The 21,209-nt window shown below is 41.7% G+C and overlaps 3 protein-coding genes across 7 annotated transcripts in view; 1 reads left to right on the plus strand and 2 right to left on the minus strand.

The window, feature by feature from the left end:
* Positions 1–6,534, plus strand: part of Osbpl1a (oxysterol binding protein-like 1A) — a 177,167-nt gene extending 170,633 nt beyond the window's left edge. For both annotated transcript variants that reach the window (XM_013014929.1, XM_013014931.1), the window contains 2 exons: positions 148–238; positions 5,428–6,534. In XM_013014929.1, the coding sequence (XP_012870383.1) occupies positions 148–238; positions 5,428–5,530 (194 nt within the window). In that variant the 3' untranslated portion in view covers positions 5,531–6,534. The remainder of the gene's footprint in view (positions 1–147; positions 239–5,427) is intronic.
* A 254-nt stretch (positions 6,535–6,788) lies between these two features.
* Cabyr (calcium binding tyrosine-(Y)-phosphorylation regulated) lies at positions 6,789–15,779 on the minus strand. 4 transcript variants are annotated; one of them, XM_013014788.1, is made up of 5 exons: positions 15,749–15,779; positions 13,318–13,371; positions 10,669–11,013; positions 7,566–8,168; positions 6,789–6,882 (listed from the first exon to the last, which is right to left on the minus strand). In XM_013014788.1, exons 3-4 carry the CDS (start codon positions 10,991–10,993, stop codon positions 7,570–7,572), a joined length of 924 nt encoding a protein of 307 aa, XP_012870242.1. In that variant the 5' UTR covers positions 10,994–11,013; positions 13,318–13,371; positions 15,749–15,779; the 3' UTR covers positions 6,789–6,882; positions 7,566–7,569. The 4 variants fall into 4 exon arrangements, with proteins under 4 accessions (XP_012870242.1, XP_012870244.1, XP_012870245.1 ...); XM_013014790.1 differs by lacking the exon at positions 15,749–15,779 and adding an exon at positions 15,579–15,720; XM_013014791.1 differs by lacking the exon at positions 15,749–15,779 and adding an exon at positions 14,893–14,995.
* Positions 15,780–20,531: 4,752 nt separating this feature from the next.
* Positions 20,532–21,209, minus strand: part of Ttc39c (tetratricopeptide repeat domain 39C) — a 90,964-nt gene continuing 90,286 nt past the window's right edge. Inside the window, exon 13 of the mRNA XM_013014813.1 lies at positions 20,532–21,168. Coding sequence (XP_012870267.1) covers positions 21,079–21,168 — 90 coding nt within the window. The 3' untranslated portion in view covers positions 20,532–21,078. The remainder of the gene's footprint in view (positions 21,169–21,209) is intronic.

The raw sequence follows: 21,209 nt of genomic DNA on the forward strand, positions 1-21,209 counted from the left end.
TGACTGGTGTTTCTGTTGTGGCACAGTAGAGATGATACTAGTAGATATGGACAGTGGCTCTCCATAAAGTTACCGTGCTTAATACTGTTCCTCGCATTCTCTGCATAGAGAGTAAATGTTTTCAATTGATATTCATATTTTATTTAGATCAAGCTAGTGAAGAAAAAAAAAGACTTGAGGAAAAACAAAGAGCAGCTCGCAAAAACAGGTCCAAGTCAGAAGAGGACTGGAAGACAAGGTATGTGTCTCCTTCAGTGTACGGCTGAGCTCTAAGGTGGGCTGTTGTGTGGAGACAAGACCCAGATGTCAGACACTATGAATGGCAGAATGAGAGCTTCTCTAACATAAACCTGCCAAGTTGTTCCAGATCTGAGAAAAGTTAGTTCCAATGACTCTTAGTTTTGAAGCTGAAAGAATTGTATACATGACAGTGGAAAATGACTTGAGAAACTGAGGCTAAAATACTTCCACATAGTTTTCACATGTCATTTAAGCAAGGTCTTCTTTTTTTGTTGTTGTTGATCGTGGGGCTTGAGCACTGTCTCTCAGCTCTTCAGCTCAAGGCTAGTGCTCTACCACTTGAGCTACAGTGCCACTTCCGGTTTTCTGGTGGTTTATTGGAGATAAAAGTTTCACAGACTTTCCTGCCTGGGCTGGCTTTGAAGCCTGATCCTCAGATCTCAGCCTCCTGAGTAGCTAGGATTACAGGCCTGACCCACCTGCACCCAGCTAGCAAGGTATTCTTTTACCCAAGAAATCTTATCTATTCTTTATTTAAAGAGAGAACCTAAAACCCAGAATTAAAAGATTTGAGTCTGTCTTAGGTGGCTTGTGCATGTAATCCTAACTACTCAGGAGCCAGAGCCAGCTCAGGCAAGGAAGTCCATGAGACTTTTTTTTTTTTTTTTTGCCAAGGGACGGGTTGTTGGTCATGGGATTTGAACTCGGCCTGGGCACTATCCCTGAGCTCTTTTGCCCCAGGCTAGTACTCTGCCACTTTGAGCCATAGCTCCAATTCCAGTTTTTCCATGGTTAGAGATAAGAATCTCATAGCCTTTCCAGTTCAGGCTGGCTTTGAATCAGGATTCTCAGATCTCAGCCTCCTGAGTAGCTAAGATTACAGATGTAAGCCACCATCACCCAGCCATGAGACTCTTATCTCCAGTTAACTACCAAAAAGTCAGAAATGGTCCTGTGGTTCAAGTGGTAGAGCACTAGCCTTAAGCACAAAGTTTATGGAGAGCACTCAGGCCCTGAGTTCAAGTCCCAGGACTAACACACACTTACAAACACACACACACAGAGATGTAAACATTAAAATACATTCATACTCCTGTATGCAGACACATGCATACACACATACATGAGTAACTTATGGAATCATTTGCAAATATATATATATATATATATATATATATAAAAGCATTCCCTAAGTATCAATAATAATGGTGTATATATATATATATATACACCATTATTATTGATACTTAGGGAATGCTTTTATTTTTCCAGATATGGGGATTTGAGTTTTAATGGAAGTAGGATTGCAAAGTTAATGTCTTAGATTCCATTGGGCAATAGAAAGTAACTTTTGAAAGTTTTCTTTTAAAAGTTGCTTACTGCTCAGTCCTATTTTGCAATTGACTATATTAATGCAAACATGAAAGCATTTTTACAATTGTTATGTTAGAAATCAGTTACAGTGTATTAAATTTTAAAGCCCATGTGAGCATGATTTTGTAAGCTTTCCAATAGGCTTTATTTGGTAGTCCTTTTATTTTTAACATCTGAAAAAAGATGATTATGAGATCTAAAAATGATCCTACATACCTATCATCTAACCTGCTTAGTTGTTTTCTTTTGTGGTAAATGTACTCATGAAGAGAAAACCCAGGCCCATGCTTGCTGTGATTGGATAGGGGTGAGGGGAAGGTCTGAGCCAATCTTGGACTTTCTCCCACTTACACATATCCTTGAACTCTGTGGAATGCAGTGTGAAAACTGCTGCCCTAGAAATCCCTTCTTTGTACCCGAAGAAAGAAATGGTGGTGCATTTAAAGACCCCTGCTCAGGGATACTTGTACGTAGCAGACCCCACCTTCATTAAACTCAGTCAAAACCACTTTTACGCTGTCCCAGAGCTTTTATGCTCAAGGCTAACACTCTGCCACTTGAGCTCCACTTCCAGCAGTTTTTCTTTTTCTATTATCTCAAATTAATTCTCTCTCTACCCCCACCCCCAAACACACAGTCCCATGGACTTTCCTGCCCCGGCTTGGAATGGTGATGCTTGGATCACAGCCTTCTGAGTAGCTAGGATTAGACATGAGCTCCCAGTGCCTAGCTTAGATACATTTGTACCATTTGTTCTAGTTTCTTGTGCAGAAAACCCTGCCTTTGTGCCATGCTTCTAATTTTTAACTACCTTATTTTTTTCTGGTCATATTCTCAAGTCTTTAAGTAAAATGTGCACTGAGAATTTTTATTTTTTTATTTTTTTTTGGGGGGGGTCTGGTCGTGGGGCCTGAACTCTGGGCCTGGGCACTGTCCCTCAGCTCTTCAGCTCAAGGCTAGTGCTCTACCACTTGAGCCACAGCGCCACTTCCAGCTTTTTTCTTTTTGTTTATGTGGTGCTGAGGAGTCAAACCCAGAGCCTCATGCATGCAAGGCAAGCGCTCTACCACTGAGCCACCTTCCTAGCCCTGCACTGAGAATTTTTATTACTGTATAAATATTTTAACATCCAGAAAATAAAAGATCTTTGGCCAGCCCAGAAATGGAGTGAAAATAAAAGCTAGAACTGTTTGTGAGCTGTCACTTTAGGGACCACACCTGCTTGCTGCACAGCTCCTCAGCTCCTACATGAACATGGGGAGCCTTCCAGTGATCCTGCTGATGCTTTGTGGAAAGAGCCTGTGCTTAGAGCATTGACTTTGCTCTCAGGACTGTCGTGTTTCTTAATCATTTGGTTCAGTTTGAGTAAGGGTAGAAGTGGTCAGTTTTGCCCAAGAGCATTTTCTTCTGTGTAAGGCTCACCTGCCCTCCTAGAAATCAAATCCAGAAACTTGCTTTAATGTGGCCCTGGTTTCTCCATACTAGAAGCTTGTGTTCCTGCTTAATACTTTACTCACTTGAGGAGCCTTCAGGCTATGAAGCTTTTCAGGCTATGTAAGAGTTTTGCATAGGAGGATAGTTGTTGTAATCTTGACCTATTTCCTTAGAGGAGCTTACGGACATCAGTAAGCAGGGCATGGGGGAAGGTGGGAGACACCGTGTTGGCGTCAAGAGAAGGGAGGGTTAGTCTCTCCATAGTCTGAGCCTGGTCTTGCAGTATATTGACCTTTGGACTCAATAGACTGAAGCACTAAGTAAAAGGTAGTTTAAAACAGAGAGAGACAGAGAGAGAGAAACCACTCTCTTTTGCCATGCTTAAGACTTTAAAAAGACAAATGAATTGAATTCTTGTGGGGGGAGGGAGAGATATCATAGCTGTGGAGGACTTTCCGGACATGAGTGCTCAGAATTAGAAGTGGAGGTCGGAAGAGCTCCTGACCCTATAGTAGGCCATTACTCCTCAGATTCACATCTAGTACACTTGGTGTTCTGACTCAACTGTGTCCAAAAACAGTAGACTAGCAGACATCCCTCAGAGAATGTTCTCTTAGAGTTTACATGTGAGCAAGGACACCAATTGCTGTTAATATAGCACTTTACAAAATGTTTCCTGCCAACTTTTGACACCCTCCCCCCCATTTTCTGTGCAAGAAATCAAATGGCATGGGGCCTAAGGCCTGATGGACATTTAAAATTATTTTAGATAATCTTGATTTTATTTCTATAAGCAAATTTTACTTTACAGCCAAACTGTATACCTTACATTAGACTTGCAAAATTTTGTGATTTTGATTATATAATGGTTCCTGAGACTTTCTGCTGGTATATGCAAACTCTGAATACCCCATACCTCCCTCGCTTTAAGTAGATATTTGGAAAATAGTCCCTGAAGTATTATTATTATGATAATCTGGAAAATGTTGTTTTAATGGGAATTTAATGTTTAATTCTTTAATTATAAAGAGCATAAGCATTTTCTTTCAGGTTTTTCATTGTTGGAATGATAAGAGGTGGACCACACAAATCCAATTTCATTTTTGTTAAATATTTTAGAAGCAACTTATTTGGACAGAATGATAGGCTTAGAAACTATATCCTATTTGGAAAATGTTAACAAATGTAACAGCCTCTTCAGCAAGTAATTTAACATTACTGTTATCTCAGCAAGCTAGCACTATGGAAAATGGGTGTCATTTTAAAGGGAAAGAAAATGACTTAGTGCAGCTCTTTAGGGCAGGTTAAGATGTTAAAAGCTAGAGGTGAAATGGCTCAAACTTGTAATGCTGGCTACCTGGGAGGCAGAGGTCAGGAGATCAAGTTCAAGACCAGCCCAGGCATAAAAGATTGATCTTCCATCTCAATGGGACACAGTGGTGTATATATCCCACCTACAGGGGTAGAATGATGACAGGTAGTGTAGTATGTGCTTGCCATCTTCAGCAATATGTGGAAGCACAACTGGAGGGTCTTAGCCCAGGCCAGCACCAGGATCAAATGAGGCCAGACCTCATGAATAACCAATGCAAGAAGGGGCTCGAGGCATGGCTCAAGTGGTAAAGTCCCTGCCTAGTAAGTGGGAGTCCCTGAGTTCAGGATCCAGTATCAGTATCACCAAAAAAGAGAAAAAGCCTAGGAATATTGAGGAGATTGAGAGGCAGGAAGATTTGGACTTGGTTATTGTATACCATAGATCAGAAAAATGATAGTCCTTAAATTTATCAAACATGTTTGCTGCCTTTGCCATGATTACTAGCTTGGACTACAAATAGCTGGGGAATTCCCTGGCATTCAGCTCATGTACAAATGGAGCGCTGAGTCTAGGGGTCATGTCTGAACTAGATATCATACATAATACTATTGGCATTTTGTAAGTTCATTTCAATATCCTAGATTGCTTAACAGTGTCTTCTAGAGAAAGACACTAGTGAAGACAAGGAAGGCCTAAGTCAGAGGAGGAACTGCTTGGGTTGGTTGTTCCTAAGAACCCTATTAAGGTGGCCTGTGAAGAGGCACTGTGTGGCTATGTTGATATCATCCCTTTTAGAATGTGGCTGTTTACAATTTTACCAAACAGTGAAAGTTTTATTCAAGTGGTCTTTTCATAGTACATCAAGTGGTGGCTGAATTGTCATTATTGAGAAGAGCTGCAAGCTAGTGAAGCAGCAGTTATCTTGTGATCTTGCACTATTTCCCCCATATATCTTGTCTTTATTCATGTCTACTAATTGTAATGAAACCAAGGGGCTTCATTAGGTCATTTCTATAACATGCATACAACGCACAATATTGACTCCTCCATTGGTGTTTCAACAGGTGGTTCCATCAAGGTCCCAATCCCTACAATGGAGCCCAAGACTGGATTTACTCTGGAAGCTACTGGGACAGAAACTACTTCAATTTGCCTGACATTTATTAAAATGCAGACAAGTCAGGTTGTTTGGCTAATCCACAAATAAGTCTTAAATTTATGTTTAAAAATTTTTCTCCCTTAGTTTCTCATCTTAAAAAAAAATTGTTCACAAGCTAACTTGCATTCTCATAAGATAGGACATACGGTGATCATGAAAGCCTCAGGAAAAATGTCTAATTTTGCTGTCCATATACATTTGGAATACTGTTTTACAGAGAGGTAAGAGAAAAGGTCCCTTTTCTGGTTGCAGTTGCCATATTTACTGGAGGTTTATATGTAAATTTAACTTTAGCCTTATAGAATTACATACAACTCCCAAACCCAAAATATTTTCAAATATTTTATGCTGTTATGCTTATATGTTTTAGAAGTAACTTTGAAATGTTTCTAGTTCTCCTATGTTTATATGCTCAAATGTAAAGGTTGTCATTTGTAAAGACTAAATTATTGATTAGATGGCTTTATTCATATTAATCTCAATTTTACCCCTTCAAAAGAAAACTACTTGAATATTCAGATTTTCCCAATACCGGAAAAGGTATTTTGTTTTCATGCTCTGAAGAATTTGCTATAACAATTTTCTGCAGTTGTCACTAGGATTAAAACATTTATTTTTAAGTGAAAATATGTATAAAATCTAGCATTTCACAAACATGTCCTAGAAATATTTTAGTCACTATCATTATTACATAATGACAAACCTTTTAAAATGTGTGAGCTTACAGTGGCAAATGCCAGAGAAATTAAGCTAACTCATGTATTATATCAAAAGGAGGTCTTGTGCATTTCAAGGTACCTGGGTACTTAAAAATATATATGGAGACCTACTGTACAGTAGTTTTTGCCCCTATAATTGGGGTTCATTAATCATAGTATTTATCTACCCAGACTGAGATAGTGCTCAAGGAGCCTTACTTAGGTAGCTGCCAGTAAATTGCTATCTTGAAGTTAACACGTGTTATAATGAAATAATCTGATGCTAAATAAAGGCTTTAGAATGTTCCCCAAAAGTGTGATTTCTTTTCAAATATACTAATGCCATTTAGTCAGTATTCTTTCAAGTCCTGATGAAAGAGGTAAGCTGCTGCCTAGAACATACAGTGTTAAGTAGGTAGTTTAGTACTCAATCTGGCTAATAATGGGTTGTGAAGAGACGTTACTGCTTTTGCCAAGTACAGAATCAAGTAGAATGCCTGGCTGGGAAAGCTCATTTAACAAGTCTGTGAACATATTTAAAATAAGAATACAAAGTTCTATGCTTGCAGGAAGTTTATTGATATAATATTACGCGTGGTGGTAGACTCCACCTTGAATGTTGACTCAAACAGCTTGAATGTTGACTCAGTCATTTTCATCATCTGTTAGAAATAACCAATATTCAATTATGAAACATCTGAAATGATTTGGAGATCAGAAACTCAACATTTAAACCTCCTGCCCTATTAACTATCTGTGCTTTTTAAAAATAATCGAGCATTTCTTGTACTCTAATCTGTGTTCTTTCAAGCCTGAGCATGCTTCCTACTAACAACACAGATCAGTTTTCTTGTCTGCTCAGGCTTAAACAGCTAGGACTTTATGCTTGCCAGGCACTGGATGTACCACTCTGAGCTCAGTTCTAGCACCTCGTCTTAGTACTTAGTACTTTGTCTCCCCACTAGGCCCATATTTTTACTCACCCTGCTGTCCACAACATTTAGGGGCAAGTGCTAAACTGTTGTTAATTTAGTTAGCATTTTAGCTTGAGTGCGCCATATACAGTACATTTCTCATTGTTCTCCAGTAGTTTACAGCTCTTCTCCTCCCCATTTCTTAAACTGGATTTTCCATTCCTTGCAACAGTCTAATAATCCCCCCGTTCTAGACTGTACCATGTGTTCAAAGATGACTTGGGTTGACTGGTTCACGTATATTGGGCATTTATTAGTAGTATACTTCAACTCATATCAGTTTTAAAAAATATCCCAATCTCTAGGTCAAATCAAAATGCTAAAAACCCAAGCATATTAAAGTCCATATACGGCAGGCAAGGTTTACCTACCATTTTAAGTTTCTGCTCTGTGAACATGGGCAGTAGTCACAGTAATCTCTCCAGCAATACCATAACTTCCAAAGGGAGTACGTTTGTCACCAGATCCTGAACCTTTTTTAGCTACATCTTCTACTGGGAAAGCAACAGAAAGAAAAACTGGACTTTGTGGTCTGGGGCCATCTTGTCCACTTGTAGGAGGATTAACATTCTGGGAATTTAAGGTGTGTTTCTGGAACTTTTGATCTGCAGGAACAGCAATGGGTACTTGTACTGCAGCGTATCTCTTCAAGGCATCTGACTGTGAGACAACAGCATGTCCAGGAATAGGTTTCCAATCCTGGGCTTCCTGAACATTTGATCCTACTAAAATGAAAGGTGGGGCACTGGCCTTCTTGCTTTCATCCATCATCACATAAGTTGGAGAAGTAACTTTCGGTGGACTCTGCAGAAACTGTGGATCCTTAGGATTAGATAGATAGAGGGTTGCTTGGGGAAAAGGCCCAGATGCAGGTGGCGGTGATGGGCGACTTTGTTGATTCATATCAGTTAGGCAGTAAAGGGTCCACATGTTAGAATAGGGTGGTGGTTGTCCTGCTTCACTTGTTGCTAGTGCTATAAAAAAATAATTGCAAGCATTAAAGGTTTGGTCTCTGGTCCAGGTGCTATGCATAGTAATGTTTTAAATCTTTTAAACGAACAGCTCTATAAATGTGCCATAAAGCATGTGATAGACAAGGCTAGATAATTGTGCCTGGTAATGTGAAAGAGGAGAGTTGAAAAAAACTGTGCATGATACCAAGTGGAGGGACACTATAGTTGTGGCTGACAAAAGCAATCATTTTAAAGTGGCTGTTTCCAGATTCTTAAACTTTAGATATGGCTTCTATAGGATGCCCAGAAAGGAGGAGTCAATAAAGCTTTTGGCTTTATAGAAACCAGCTTCATTGAAAAAGTAGAGAAAGCAAGTCAGGCATTAGCTGTCATCTTGACCACAGTCAAATGTCCTGGCCCTTAATAGATCTCAGGCTTAAAATCATACGCTCTCAATAGCAGTGAAGAGATAAGCCAGCTATCAACATACACTAAGCAATCTACAATGCCTGTATGACTTGCCAAATGGATCTGGCACTTGCCTTGGAGAGGCAGAGGATGAGGACCTAGAAGCACAAGTGTACCAATTCATCTTCTGCCCTTGGCACATCCTCTAGGGAAGAACACTGTGCAGTATGCTGATTGGTTCGCAATAGCTTCACAAAGTTTTAAAAAACACACACAAGCCAAAGCCTTTCAGTCCTTTCAAATAGGAGAGTTTGGGAACTCAATCTTGTTTCCTTAGTTATCTGTTCTAGTGATTAGGATAGTTAAGCACCTGAAAACAGTAACTTGGTCTGAAGTGCTGCTTTAGCCACAAGGATGATGCCAGCTCCACAGGCTGCCCTCTGCCTGTTCAGCTGTGCCAAATCTCTGTCACACTACCAAACAAAATTTGATCTTTGCTCAACACCTTCTTTGGTAACAATTCTGTATTATTCTAGTTTGAGTCAGAATTGAGAGTTTCTGCGAAAGAATGGGAAGGTGTGGTTCAAGCATAACCCTTTTCCTCTTAAGATGGGGCAAGGAGGATTGGCAGACCAAATGCCATAATTAGATTGAGATGGAGGTCAAATCTGTGTCACAGGAAAACATGAGTGGCAGGTGAGTCAAGAAACAGCTTAAAGTGGGTACTTGTCTAATATAGCATGGAAACTACAGCCACTAGCTATGCCCCCCTTCACTGCTGCCACCTCCCTGTCCCCCTGTGTGACAGTTCAACCGTGGCCTTTCCTCTCTCCCAGGCAGGAATCAGTGCTTGAGCCAGCACCCCACACTTACTGCAGAGCTCTCCTGACTCGGTGAGAGAGCAGTCAAACACCACCATTTCCTTCATATTTTACATGCCATGACTCATGCAAATACAATGCTATAGTTCAATTTTACATTTAGGAAGTTTCAAAGCAGCATCCCCCAATATTTAGATTACACAAATGTGACAGGCTGTTAATACTGTTTGTGCTATTATGACCAAAGATTGGGCATATGTTTAAAAAATTACTCCTAAAAGTGAAGTTTCATACAACAAAGCCTTTAAATAGGTTTGGCATTTAAAAAGACTATTGAATACCAAGATCAACCAATCTACACTGATACTACCTACATGTTTACCTGCCACACAGTGTATAAATGTGTAGTTGTCTGAGTTCATCAAACCTGCTCAGGTGCTGCTTCCCCTTCTGGTCCAATTTCCAGTTTAGGAAGACCTTCTGACGCAGGAGTGAAGGGGTCACCAGATGACTGTAGATTCCCTTGGTACTCTGCTGCGTGTATGCCCTCTGTTTCCTGGAGCAGAGATGACTCCTGCCCAGTATTGCCAGGGTCTCTATAGTAAGGACCACCTCTTCAATATGCAGAGATTGTTCAGAGGCTACTTCAATAAAGTCCTCTGCATCCAGGGGTTCTGCAGTACCTCAGACTGACCGTCTATCTAAAGCAGTATTGGAGAGCAGAACTTTAGCTTCTGCTTCCATGTGTACTAAGGCTATAGATTCTGCATTTTCCTCCTGTACAAGAGTTACAGACTCTGCAGATTGTCTATACATGCCTGAAGCTGTCTGGTGTACTACAGGTTTGGGACTAACTGGTGGTGACTGCTCATTTTCTTTAAGGCAAGCAACTTCATCAGTAAAAGGGATAACTGTGTATTCTGGTACCTGCTCAACATAGAAAACTCCTTCAATGACAGGCGCATCATTATATATAGATGATACATGGACAGCCTGCAAAGGGGCATCATGAGCTTGATCATAAAGAGGAGGTTCTTGTTCAACCTGCAAGGGAGCTGAGGAAGCCGTTGTTGGTTCAGCCATTTGGTCTTTAGGGCACACATCTACCTGCACAGATGTTTGGCTCAAAAACTGCACTTCTACCACCTCTCCAGCGCACACATAATGAGTGGGCACCTCAACTTCTTCAGCCATCTCTGAGCTCAGCACCTCCTTGATAACAGTAGGCATACTTGTTGCCACGTCCACCATTAAAACTTCAGATGAATCAGAATGAGGAGATGGATTATTACCTAACATCTGAGCAGCAAATTGAGCTGGGTCAGCTGGGACATAGGCAAACTCTGCTGAGACAGGTGCTGGCGGTGGTGATGTGGATGGGGTGGTAGTCTTAGGTGTGGATGGTTTGGAAGGAGGACACCAAACTCCTTCAGTTGTCTCCTCAGGCTGTGGGATCTCAGCATGAACTGCTGGAAATTGAGTGGTCTTGTTGCTAAATTGTTGTCCAGCTATATTGTCCTCCTCTGTGTCTGTAGATTTTTCCATCCGTGTAGGTTCTTGGAAAATAGATGTTACTTCTGGTTGTTTTCCACATTCTGGTTTCTCATCCAATGCCATTCCTTCTGACCATTTCTCTACTAAAAACAGCCAGATGGAACAATCAGCTATAGTCAGTCCTTAAGTATTTTAAAGAAAGTATTCAAGTCTCAATATACAAAGACATTTATTTTCCAATATCTGATTTAGTGTGGGTAGCTAACCTATTCTTTTCAACGTAAGCCTTAGGAAAATGTGACATGAAAGATGAGAAGAGGTGCGGGGAAGTTGCAGACTAGGGTAGGAGCCTTTTGGTTATGAATGGATAGTCACCAGTGTATATAGTTAACTCTAAAAGTAAGGCATCTGCAATTTAATTGGTTATATATTGAATTCAGTATTTACTATTAACATTCAATGTGAATACATAGTTTAAGATACATGTTGTGATGCTACAGAGAAATAGAAATTGAGCCTTGTGAGCAGCAGCAGTTCACAACTGTAATTATTATTTTATGTCTAAGTCAGTCATCCAAGAATATCCAGGGTTGGTTAGAAAAGTTAACAGTAACTCAGTTGAGCATCTAGATGAGCTTGTCTTTCTGTTTTAAAATTATTTATTTCTGAACATAGAGCCTCATATAGGTTGAGCAGGTGCCCCACCATTGAACGACATACAGGACTTGATTAAGTTCTCTGTTGAAGGCTGACACTGGAAACTGGGTGCAATTAAGCTTTTTGGGAGTGGGCGAGGGGGAAGGATGATAACTGGTTGTAAGGTATCAGCTGCCACCTTAAAGGAGACAGCTCTTCACCAAGGGGTGAAAAGTCAGCATTAGTAACATCGGGGCTAAAGCTTCACTGTAGATGACAAGGGAGAAAGTGAAGTGATAGTGTCAAATTCACATGGGAAAGGAGCTAGAGTTCATGACTAAGTTCAAGAACCACAGAATGTTATCTTATAATGTAAGAAAATAGGAACTGTGATATCAGGGAGATCTAAATGCAGATTCTAATTTTATCACCTTAATATTTAGAAACTTAGAAGTGAGTCATTCCCAACCTCAGGTTTAAGTTGCAATGATGTTGCCTACCTCAAAGTCTGAATTGACAAAATATTTAGAATAAAGTATCTAGAACAAAATGGTTGATAAAATATTCATTCTATCCCATCTCCCTTTTCCTAGCACATATTAAGTAGTAGAACTGAAGAGCATGACTCTTGATTTAAACTGTCTGTTAGAATTGAAGCTGTGGCTCAGGTGCTAACTGGAGCAAAAAGCTAAGGGACAGCTCCTAAGTTTAAGCTCCAGTACTGGTGAGCAAGCACACGCGCACATGCACACATGCGCACATGCACACATGCGCACTTATTACACTCTCCTATTAACAAAATTCTCCCAAGAGGATTTTAAGAAAGCAAGGATCTGTTTAATCAAACTGAAGAGTTGTTTTGGAAATGAGCATCTGTGGGTGAAATGGTACAATGATGGCCCCAGAGAGACCAGGCACCATCTTAAAGACAGTAGGCTCCGAGCAAAAGAAGAGATGACACAGTTCATTCCCACGTCCACATCTTTTTCTACTCTCTCCATCACCTGACGGTCCCTGAAGTTTAAAGCTACTGAGGAGATGAATTTAAGTATTTGTTTCTGTGTAGAGAACTAGCAAAAGTTTTTTTTTATTGTGAAAATACTGTACAGACGGGTTACAATTACATGGGCAAGGTAATGAGTACATTTTTTATCAAGCATTGTAGCCTCCTCTTTTGTTTCCCCTTCCCATCCCTTCCCATCTCTCTTCCCCCCCGCCCCCCTGACCCCCGTCCCCCAGCCAAAGTTGTAAAGTTCTCAAAAATGGTATTTCTAGGGGGGAAATTTTCCAGAAAGTATACAACTAAAACAAAACGATGTGTTCAGGCATTCAGGCATGTTCTTATATCCAGATTTTTTATGCTCACGGGCAGTAAACTAAGCAATGGCAAAAACTTTGGAGAGCCCAACTTAGCATTCTTATGAATACAGGTTTTTATCTGATTCAGGCTTATATCTGGAGTGAGTACTGTGCACTAGAGGAGGTCCATTAGCTTAAGCACCTCACCAGCTTCTGCTATGTAGTTCTGTCTTTAGATTGATTAGTTTCAGTGGATCTGGGGACAAAACACAGGGCCTCATATATGTTAAGCAGGTGCTCTACATCCTACCTGTTCCTCCTGAACCAGGCATGCAACACCGTGCCCTACTTGTTCTTTGAGGTAGTCTTCCTAAGGTTTGACAGAGCTGTCCTTGAACCATGAATGATCCTCCTTCCAAGTAAGCATCATTTGAAAGTGTGAATGTAAGTTAGCAATTATGCAATAACTTAGAACCAATATTAACAAAACTATAACCACTTGTGGCACTTACCTTTAATCTGATGAAATTGCTTAACCAGATCTCTTATATCCAGAGAAGTATTCCCTGAAGGAATAGAAACAGAAGATGATATAGATACATAAAATTCCCAACGTAAAATGCTGTTTCAAATATATACATACATGTACATGTATGTATATATGCATCTGTGTGCATATCTGCGCATATGCACATAATATGTATGCATGTACATATGTGTCTATGTACATAATGTAAAACAGTAACAAACCTTCTCTAAACACAATAAGTTCTTTAAAGTAAATTGCTGCAAACTGGGTGATGTTTGGTGGGTTGGTTTTGAGAATGGCTCTGCTAACTCCTTCAAGCAGAGTCTTGAGGCCATAGGGTACGACAAGTCTGGGCTTTGAAGAAATCATTTTGGCAGGATGTCTGTAATTTCAACTATAATGAAGAAAAACAAAGTTATCCATAGTGTATTTTCTATTGAAATGCTTATGGTTTACGTTTTCCCAGGAGAAATCTATATTATATTAAAATTACTAATGGTAAGTTCTAATCTCTAGATATTTTAGTAAAACTGGATACCTACTGATAACAATCCCAAAAACCCACTACCAGTTTTGTGTGGATGAGCAATCTAGTATTTTAAAAAGAATACACAGGGGATGACATCATCCATAAAGAAATGTACTCTTTACTTGACATATAACTGTAACCTTTATATTACTTTTATAATAACAAAAAATAAAAGTAAAAAATACTTAGGAAAAGTCCTGCCAGGACTCTCAGGAGATTAAAAATAAAGAATCACTGTAAAATCCAGTGATTGTAAAATTTCATGAAATACAAATTATGTGTCTGAAAAAAAAAGCATTGGCTTTTCAGAACTTTGAGTGGTTCAGCCAGAAAATGGCATTTTTCCCTAAATATATCCCCTGACACATTGCTCATCCTTAAGTATGAATGTTTTGCCTATTTTGTTAATATTAATCATAAGTGTAATTTACTATGACACCTGCCATCATACACACTTTTTTTTCTCATAGCTTTCCTTTCTCTCTGCCCTAATTTCCACCTATCTTTCCCCTCTTCCTGAATGACTTTGAAGTGGTACCAAAGGTATTATACTGTCTAGCTCATAATTCAATCCTCTCTGGGGTGTATGTGTCTGATTCTTAAGTGTGTTAAAGTGCCTGGTGATGCACATGAAGTCATCTGTTCATTAGTAAGGAAACTTTATAGTAGGAAAAATAAGATGAAGTTATAGGTGAGGTTAGCACCCCAGCACAAACCATAGGTCCTTCACTTGGATAGACACGGGTATTCAAATCCATTCCTGAGCTATCATACAACCTCCACAGAATAGGAAAGGTGTGGGTAAGTGGTTGAGGAAAAGAAATTTTCTCCCATAGGACCTCCTAAAGAGCAGAATATGATGACATAATGAACCTTAACTATATCCCTCCAGTACCTGGGGTAACACGTTTCATGGGGCTAAGTAGCACTGTTGGGTGACAGCAACTATACCAGTGACCAGCTTCTAATGAAAAATGAAAGTGTCATAGCAAAAAGAGGTGGATATCCTAAAGGCACATTTCACCTTACCCGAGGTCAGAACAAAATAACAACTAGCTGAGGTGACGCCTTCGAGAAGTGGATGAATCCCGACAGGAAAGGACTACAGTCGTGTTCTTCTGAACACACACACACACACACACACACACACACACACACACACACACGCCAGTGCAGCTGTGGCAGGCCGGCGAGGAAATGCTGGAGGACACTGACAATGTCTGGGTAGGGAGAGGTGGTCTGTCCCTGCAGATGACGGCTGACCAGGCCGTGAGCGCCAGCCACGGTGGGTGGTGAAGCCAGGGAGCACCCCGTGTTCTTCCCGGGTGGTCACCTGCCCCAGCACCACCCTCTCGTTGGGGCCACCGCGTTTCTCAGTGCGCCCGGGACAGTGCTCCCTGGAGACCGGCGACAGCACCACGCCCCCCCAGCGGGGCGTCCATGGCGAGGGCTGTTGGAGGGGACAGCGACTTCCTGGGTGCCCACCACGTCCCCGCGCGGAGCCCCGCCTCCTGCCCGTTGGCCCCGCCCCCAGCGTGGTGCAACGCTCCACCCCCGCCGCGAGCGCGCCCCGCCCCCCCCACCCCGGCGTGGCTGTGGGCACCTCGGGTCTCCGCCCTAGTTACATTTGCTAAAACCGCAGTGAAACCGGGAGGAGGCGCGTGCCCTTCAGCTCTAACCCCAGGCGGCCAGGGGCGCCCGCGGCCCACACCAACCTCCGCCATCCAGTTGCTGTCCCAGCTTCCTACAAGCCGGCCCCTCCCCAGGGGACCCGCCGCCTCCCCCACACTAAAGGCACCGCCGGCCCCAGCCCTAACGGCCCCTGGGCGCAGTCCAGGATGCCGGCCCCGACGCCGGCCCCGCCCACTTCCGGCTCTCCAGCTACCTCTAATAGGGCTTCCTCGGTGCCCCCTCACCGGCGGCTCCTGTGAGACCTCAACACCCGCGGGGCTATTTATACCTTCGGATGTCGTCACTGCATACGTCACAAAGCTCCGCCCTCTTATGCTGGAGGAGGCGGAGCAATAGCGGCCCCAGCCAATCGGGAATCGAAAGAGACAAAGGCTCGCACTCCGAGGGAGGAGCGAGACGTGCTTGGCCCTTTCCACGAGCAGACCGACCACACGCGCTGGGAAACTGGCATTTCCAAACCGCCGGGGGTGGGTCTGGCGACTGTCCCACCACCTGAAACACAAACTGGTTTGGAAGAAAAAGAGCAGTATGTTTATGGAGGTCTTATTTTGACATCTCTGCCTCTCATTTTCACTTATAACCCCTTAGCCCTAAATCTTGGGTCACTTTTAGGAAGAATCCCTTCTACCACGTGTACACACAGTATGGAGGCGAATGCCTGTCAGCCACAGGACACTCTTCTGCTGGGCAAACACGCCTGTGGGATGACTAGCTTGGCACTCATCCTGAGACTCAGGCTTCTCCACAATTAGCCTGGGGAACAGCCTCCCTTCCCCCACCTAAACTGTCATCCACAGGTGGCAAGGCCAAGACTATTCCGCTGACATTACCAAATTAACGTTGCCCTTTTTAAAAACACCCACTCTGCTGCTCAAGTTCATTTGTGCCGAGCATTAAATCACATCTTAATCATGACTGTCTGATTACAAGCAGCCTTCAACCATTAAATAGCATCAAGATGTCCAAAAACACCTTCCAGAATTCAGGAACAACTAAGGCCTCCATTTACATCTGGGCTACAGATAGCATATTCTGATTTTTATGGGGGGAATTCACTCTGATTTAATTATCACTGAGTTACCCCTTCTTGTGAAGTTCCCTTTTCTTGTGAAGATGGTATACTTTTTCATCTTTCATCACTCACCACTGTCCAGCTGTCAAAACAGTTAAATTCTGAGCTATTGTGCCTGCTGCTAGCTTTGGCTTCTCTTTGTCAAAGGTGGAGTTGCTGGAAACCCTAAGTCGAGGCATTAGAGATCCCATTTATGGCTGTGTAGCCTAAACACTGTTAACTTATCCGAACATGTTAGGTACCGAGTAGAAATACCTGTAAGTAGACGGGTGGCCTTTACTTTTTCACTTCCTCAAGGACTGAGTCACTCTGAAATGCAAATTGTTACAGTGAAAATATATGACCAAGAACTTTCAAACCACTGCCAAATTTACTGCTTAGTTTTCTTGGTCTTGAAATGATGTGATGTGGCTTCAGTCTTCCTGCCTTTGTGTTTCTCTTGGCCACCAGTGATCTAACTAAAATGCAAATCTACCTTAACCACTTCCCCTGCACCAGGTCCCAAATTCTCATTCAGTGGAACCCAAAAGTTCCACTCACTGGCTTCCACATGACTCCCAAAAGAGAACAACTGAGTCCCCTCCAGCCACCACATGACCGCAAGCTAGACTCAGATGTCTTCCTTAGAAGCCAGTGGTTTAGAAGCACTTCCTTGGTGTTCTTATTACACTGTTTATCCTTGCTATGTCATTCCCTAGGTTTTGATTCTTCTCCCCAATGTACTAAGAATATAACAAAAGACAACAACATAGGGATTATTTCTCTTAACGCAGACTACCTACATTGGAATCATCCAGAAGCTTGTTCAAAATACTTTCCTAAGTTTTACTTAGAGCTTGCTGCTTCTGGTTCTCACAAGAGGACTAATCTGCAAAGTGTAAAAACTCAGAACCACTGGCCTGTGGAAGTGAGTGTGACCCAAAGGTCTACCTCATTCCCAAGTCAACTGGGAAATAGAGCTCAGCTCCTTCCCATGGGTCACAAGAGTGAGGGGACACTGTGCCACATATCTGGCCAGAGGGTCCACATCTATCCGGAGCCCATTTCCATTCTCTTGCTTCCTTTTTCTTTCTGCATTTCCTCTTCCTAGCTTTTCTCTTTACTGCCTAGTTTATTTATCAGTTGTGGGGCTTGAACTCTGGGCCTGGGTGCTGTCCTTCAGCTCTTCAGCTCAAGGCGAGTGCTCTACCACTTGAGCCACAGCACCACTTTCAGTTTTCTGGTGGTTTTACTGGAGATAAGAGTCTCACAGACTTTCCTGCCCAGGGTGGCTTTGAACCACCATCCTCAGATCTCATTCTCCTCGGTAGCTAGGAATACAGGTGTGAGCCACCGGCACCCGGTTACAGCCTAGTTTCTTATAATGATTGGTGTTGAAAGATTTTTCCTTCTACAAAATATACTGCCCAAAGAAACCCAAACAGGACATTATGACCGCACAAATGCTGAATCTTCTACATACCAAGCCGTATTTGAATATATGCTATCACAATTCCAGAAATCAACTAGAAGAGTTCACACAGCAAAGAAAATATGTGCATTTTAAAATATCTGATGTGCACTGTCCTTTAATCTTAGTTGGCAGTAAAATGAAAGTTCGGTAAATAAGTAACTTATATAATCCACAATATATTCTAATGTGCTGTGACAACTGAATGTTTTAATCCTTTACTCAGAAGGCGGCTTAGCTCTCATACTCTAAAAAATGATAGCTTCATAAACATAAAATCTTAAATATATTAGCCAGCAAGATACATACTATTATCAGACCATTCCTTCAAGTCTGCCAAATTATAAAAATGTGTTCAGCATACATAAAATACACATCACAGAGTTCTCTCACCATAGGCAGAATCTAATATAAAAATATAGTTGACATTTGTAAATTCCATTTGAGAGCCTCCAAAGAGGGAAAGGGGAAAGAGTAGTAATGACATGGGGGAGGGAGCACACATAGATGCAAGTGATTGTTTTCTTCATCAGCAAGGGGACAAGAACAGTTTATACCAAACCAAGTACCAGACAGATGACAAGTCAGTTCACACGTTGGGTAAATCACAGCACACAGGCCAAATAACTGTTAGCAAGTACTCAATTCAAAGCATACCAGGTTTCTGCCAGCACCATAGTGCTCGCACTATGGTTTTGTGATGTTGGGGTCTTTAAGAATCTCTACCTCCCCATTCTTGATGGGCTACCACCGGGCTAACACAGATATAACACAAGGGTTATCTGAACTAAGGCTGGGAGAGACTGTTTTCCCACAGACTTAGCTAGGCTTGACTGGTGAAGAAAATCTATGTGATAGTGATGCAACGTTGCCTATGCAGTTGTGAGTTAAACACGTGATTCGAAATCCTGACATCTCTATGGAGAAATAAAAGTGATTTTAAAGCAACTAAGTGCACAAATCTGTTTTCAGGTTTTAAAAAATCTGTAATTTTTAAAACCAGTCATTTTAAAACAGTAATAACCATACTCTAAAGATTTGTCAAGGAACTTCAGTCATCAGGCTTCAGATATTTTTTACACATGAGCTTCTCTTTTCTTGGCTCCTGGATGTGCACCCCGTGTAGGACAACAATCTTTTCTCTTTTGCTAGTGTTAAAAATCAACATGGAATTCACATCAAGAAGCCAATGTGATTCCACACTGGCTCTGCAAAAAGTCTGTTCAAAAATAGTCTCAGTAAGAGAGATGAGGAAATACAAAGTTAGTTTGATCAAAACCAGTGAGAAGTGGCTTCTTTCAAAGAACTTATTTCCTCAAAACAAGAGTTAAATGCTCTGGGGTTTGGGAGATTAGATACGTGCTCTAACACTGAGTGACATTCTGACCCTCAAAACAAAGCCAAGTCAGTTAAAATTTGCATATTCCAGGTCCCATTTTGTTTTGTTTTGTTTTTGGGGTCATGGGGCTTGAACACTGGGCTGGGCGCTGTCCCTCAGCTCTTCAGCTCAAGGTGAGCGCTCTACCACTTGAGCCATAGCGCCATGTCTGGCCTTTTCTGCTTATGTGGTGCTGAGGAATCAAACCCAAGGCCTCATGCATGCAAGGCAAGTGCTCTACCACTGAGCCACGTTCCCAGCCCAGGTCCCATGTTTTATAAATATTAAAATACTAAATCACACGAGGTCGTGCTTCAGCAAGTGAGTATTACCCTAAACAATGTCATTTAGTTCAATTAAAAAAAAAACCTAGCTCAAAGATGGAGCCAAATGATTGCAAAGATTCTTAAAAGTGACTGAGGTATTTAGATTATTCAAAACCACAGGTGTGAGGTACTTGGTATGGAGGTAAATTAAAACAATTAGCAATGAAGGATTAAAAAATACCTTTGAATTGCTTTTAGAATAGCTAATAACCTGAGCTAAGGGGAAAATGATTAACTCCTGGCAATACAGAGCCCACAAATACCCTACCATCAAATATGCTGAGGCACAAATCAACATTCCTTCAAGAATAACTTTCAGACGTTGGGTCATCAGACATTTTTTTTAAATGAAGAAAGAGTGACTCCTAATCTATAGGTAGTCTTCTTTATCTAAAGACCAGGCTTTTAGATAGATTAGCAACACATCTCACCCACCACCTACCTGTTCCTATCTGGTTGGCTTTCAGAGGAAAAAAATGTGTTCACCGCTTTGAAACCTTTTGCAGAAACTCTGGGGATGACGCCACCTCAGCTGAAGAGCATCTGTTCTTTTAATAATAAAACATGGAATTATGGGTTATTATCATAAAAGGTTGGGTGATCTGGTTTCTGTTTGCTCATGGCTAAATGGATAACATGAAGTTCTAAGTGGAATAAATCATTTTTTTGTGTTCCTGAGTATCATTGCCTAGAAAATGGTGATAGGAGTATCTGTGCTACATTGTGCATAGGAATATTTTGAGGCTAAAGTAAAACAATAATAGAAAGCACTTTTATTATTTTTGATTTTCAAAACACAAATATAAACATTCTGTCACGGTATACCGGTCATTCCTCTACAGATTACAGCTTCAGGTCAGTCATTCAATCTGTGCTTCAGGTGTGCGTGCCTACAAGGACTCCAGGGTGAATAGGGACTTTGATTTTATTTTAAAAATAATAAGTCACAAAACCAAAATAAACAAGGTCATTTAACCTCTCCCCCTTGCCCGGTGGTTCATTATTACCACTACCATCACTACCACCATCACCACCACCATCATCATTACCATCATCATCACCACCACCACCACCACCCCCACACCACCACCCCCACCACCATCTTCATCATTGTTACACCTTAGCTACCGGCTTAAAAGAGGAGATTGTCAATGTGTTAGTGTCACCGGAAGAATGTGTCCCTGCACAGGTGGTTTGTCAGAAGAAAAGCTGATCCTCACAACAGGTTGGTCCTCAGCTTTTATTTTAAAGTGTGGACCCTGGGAGGGGAGGGACAATGTGGCCACCAGCAGGCCTGTCACTGAGGAACCAGCTCCCTCAGGGAGGCCAGTGCGGCGTGGATGCGGACGTGCAATCTGTTCTCAAAATCGTAGCCGGAGAAATCCTCCTGGAAGACCAGAGAAAGAGGTGTGCACTGTTAGGTCAGCT

This window comes from Dipodomys ordii, unplaced genomic scaffold (genome assembly GCF_000151885.1).
Source record: "Dipodomys ordii isolate 6190 unplaced genomic scaffold, Dord_2.0 Scaffold25, whole genome shotgun sequence".
Taxonomy (NCBI): Eukaryota; Metazoa; Chordata; class Mammalia; order Rodentia; family Heteromyidae; genus Dipodomys; species Dipodomys ordii.

What these genes read in the sequence shown, in the direction of transcription:
- Cabyr (XM_013014787.1), bottom strand. Translation starts at nt 13,703, where the DNA reads ATGATTTCTTCAAAGCCCAGACTTGTCGTACCCTATGGCCTCAAGACT. An exon ending in ACTTATTGTGTTTAGAGAAG is followed by an intron (nt 13,372 to 13,555) that starts GTTTGTTACTGT and finishes CTATTCCTTCAG; the next exon opens with GGAATACTTCTCTGGATATA. An exon ending in ATTTGCTGCTCAGATGTTAG is followed by an intron (nt 8,169 to 10,668) that starts GTAATAATCCAT and finishes ATTTTTTTATAG; the next exon opens with CACTAGCAACAAGTGAAGCA.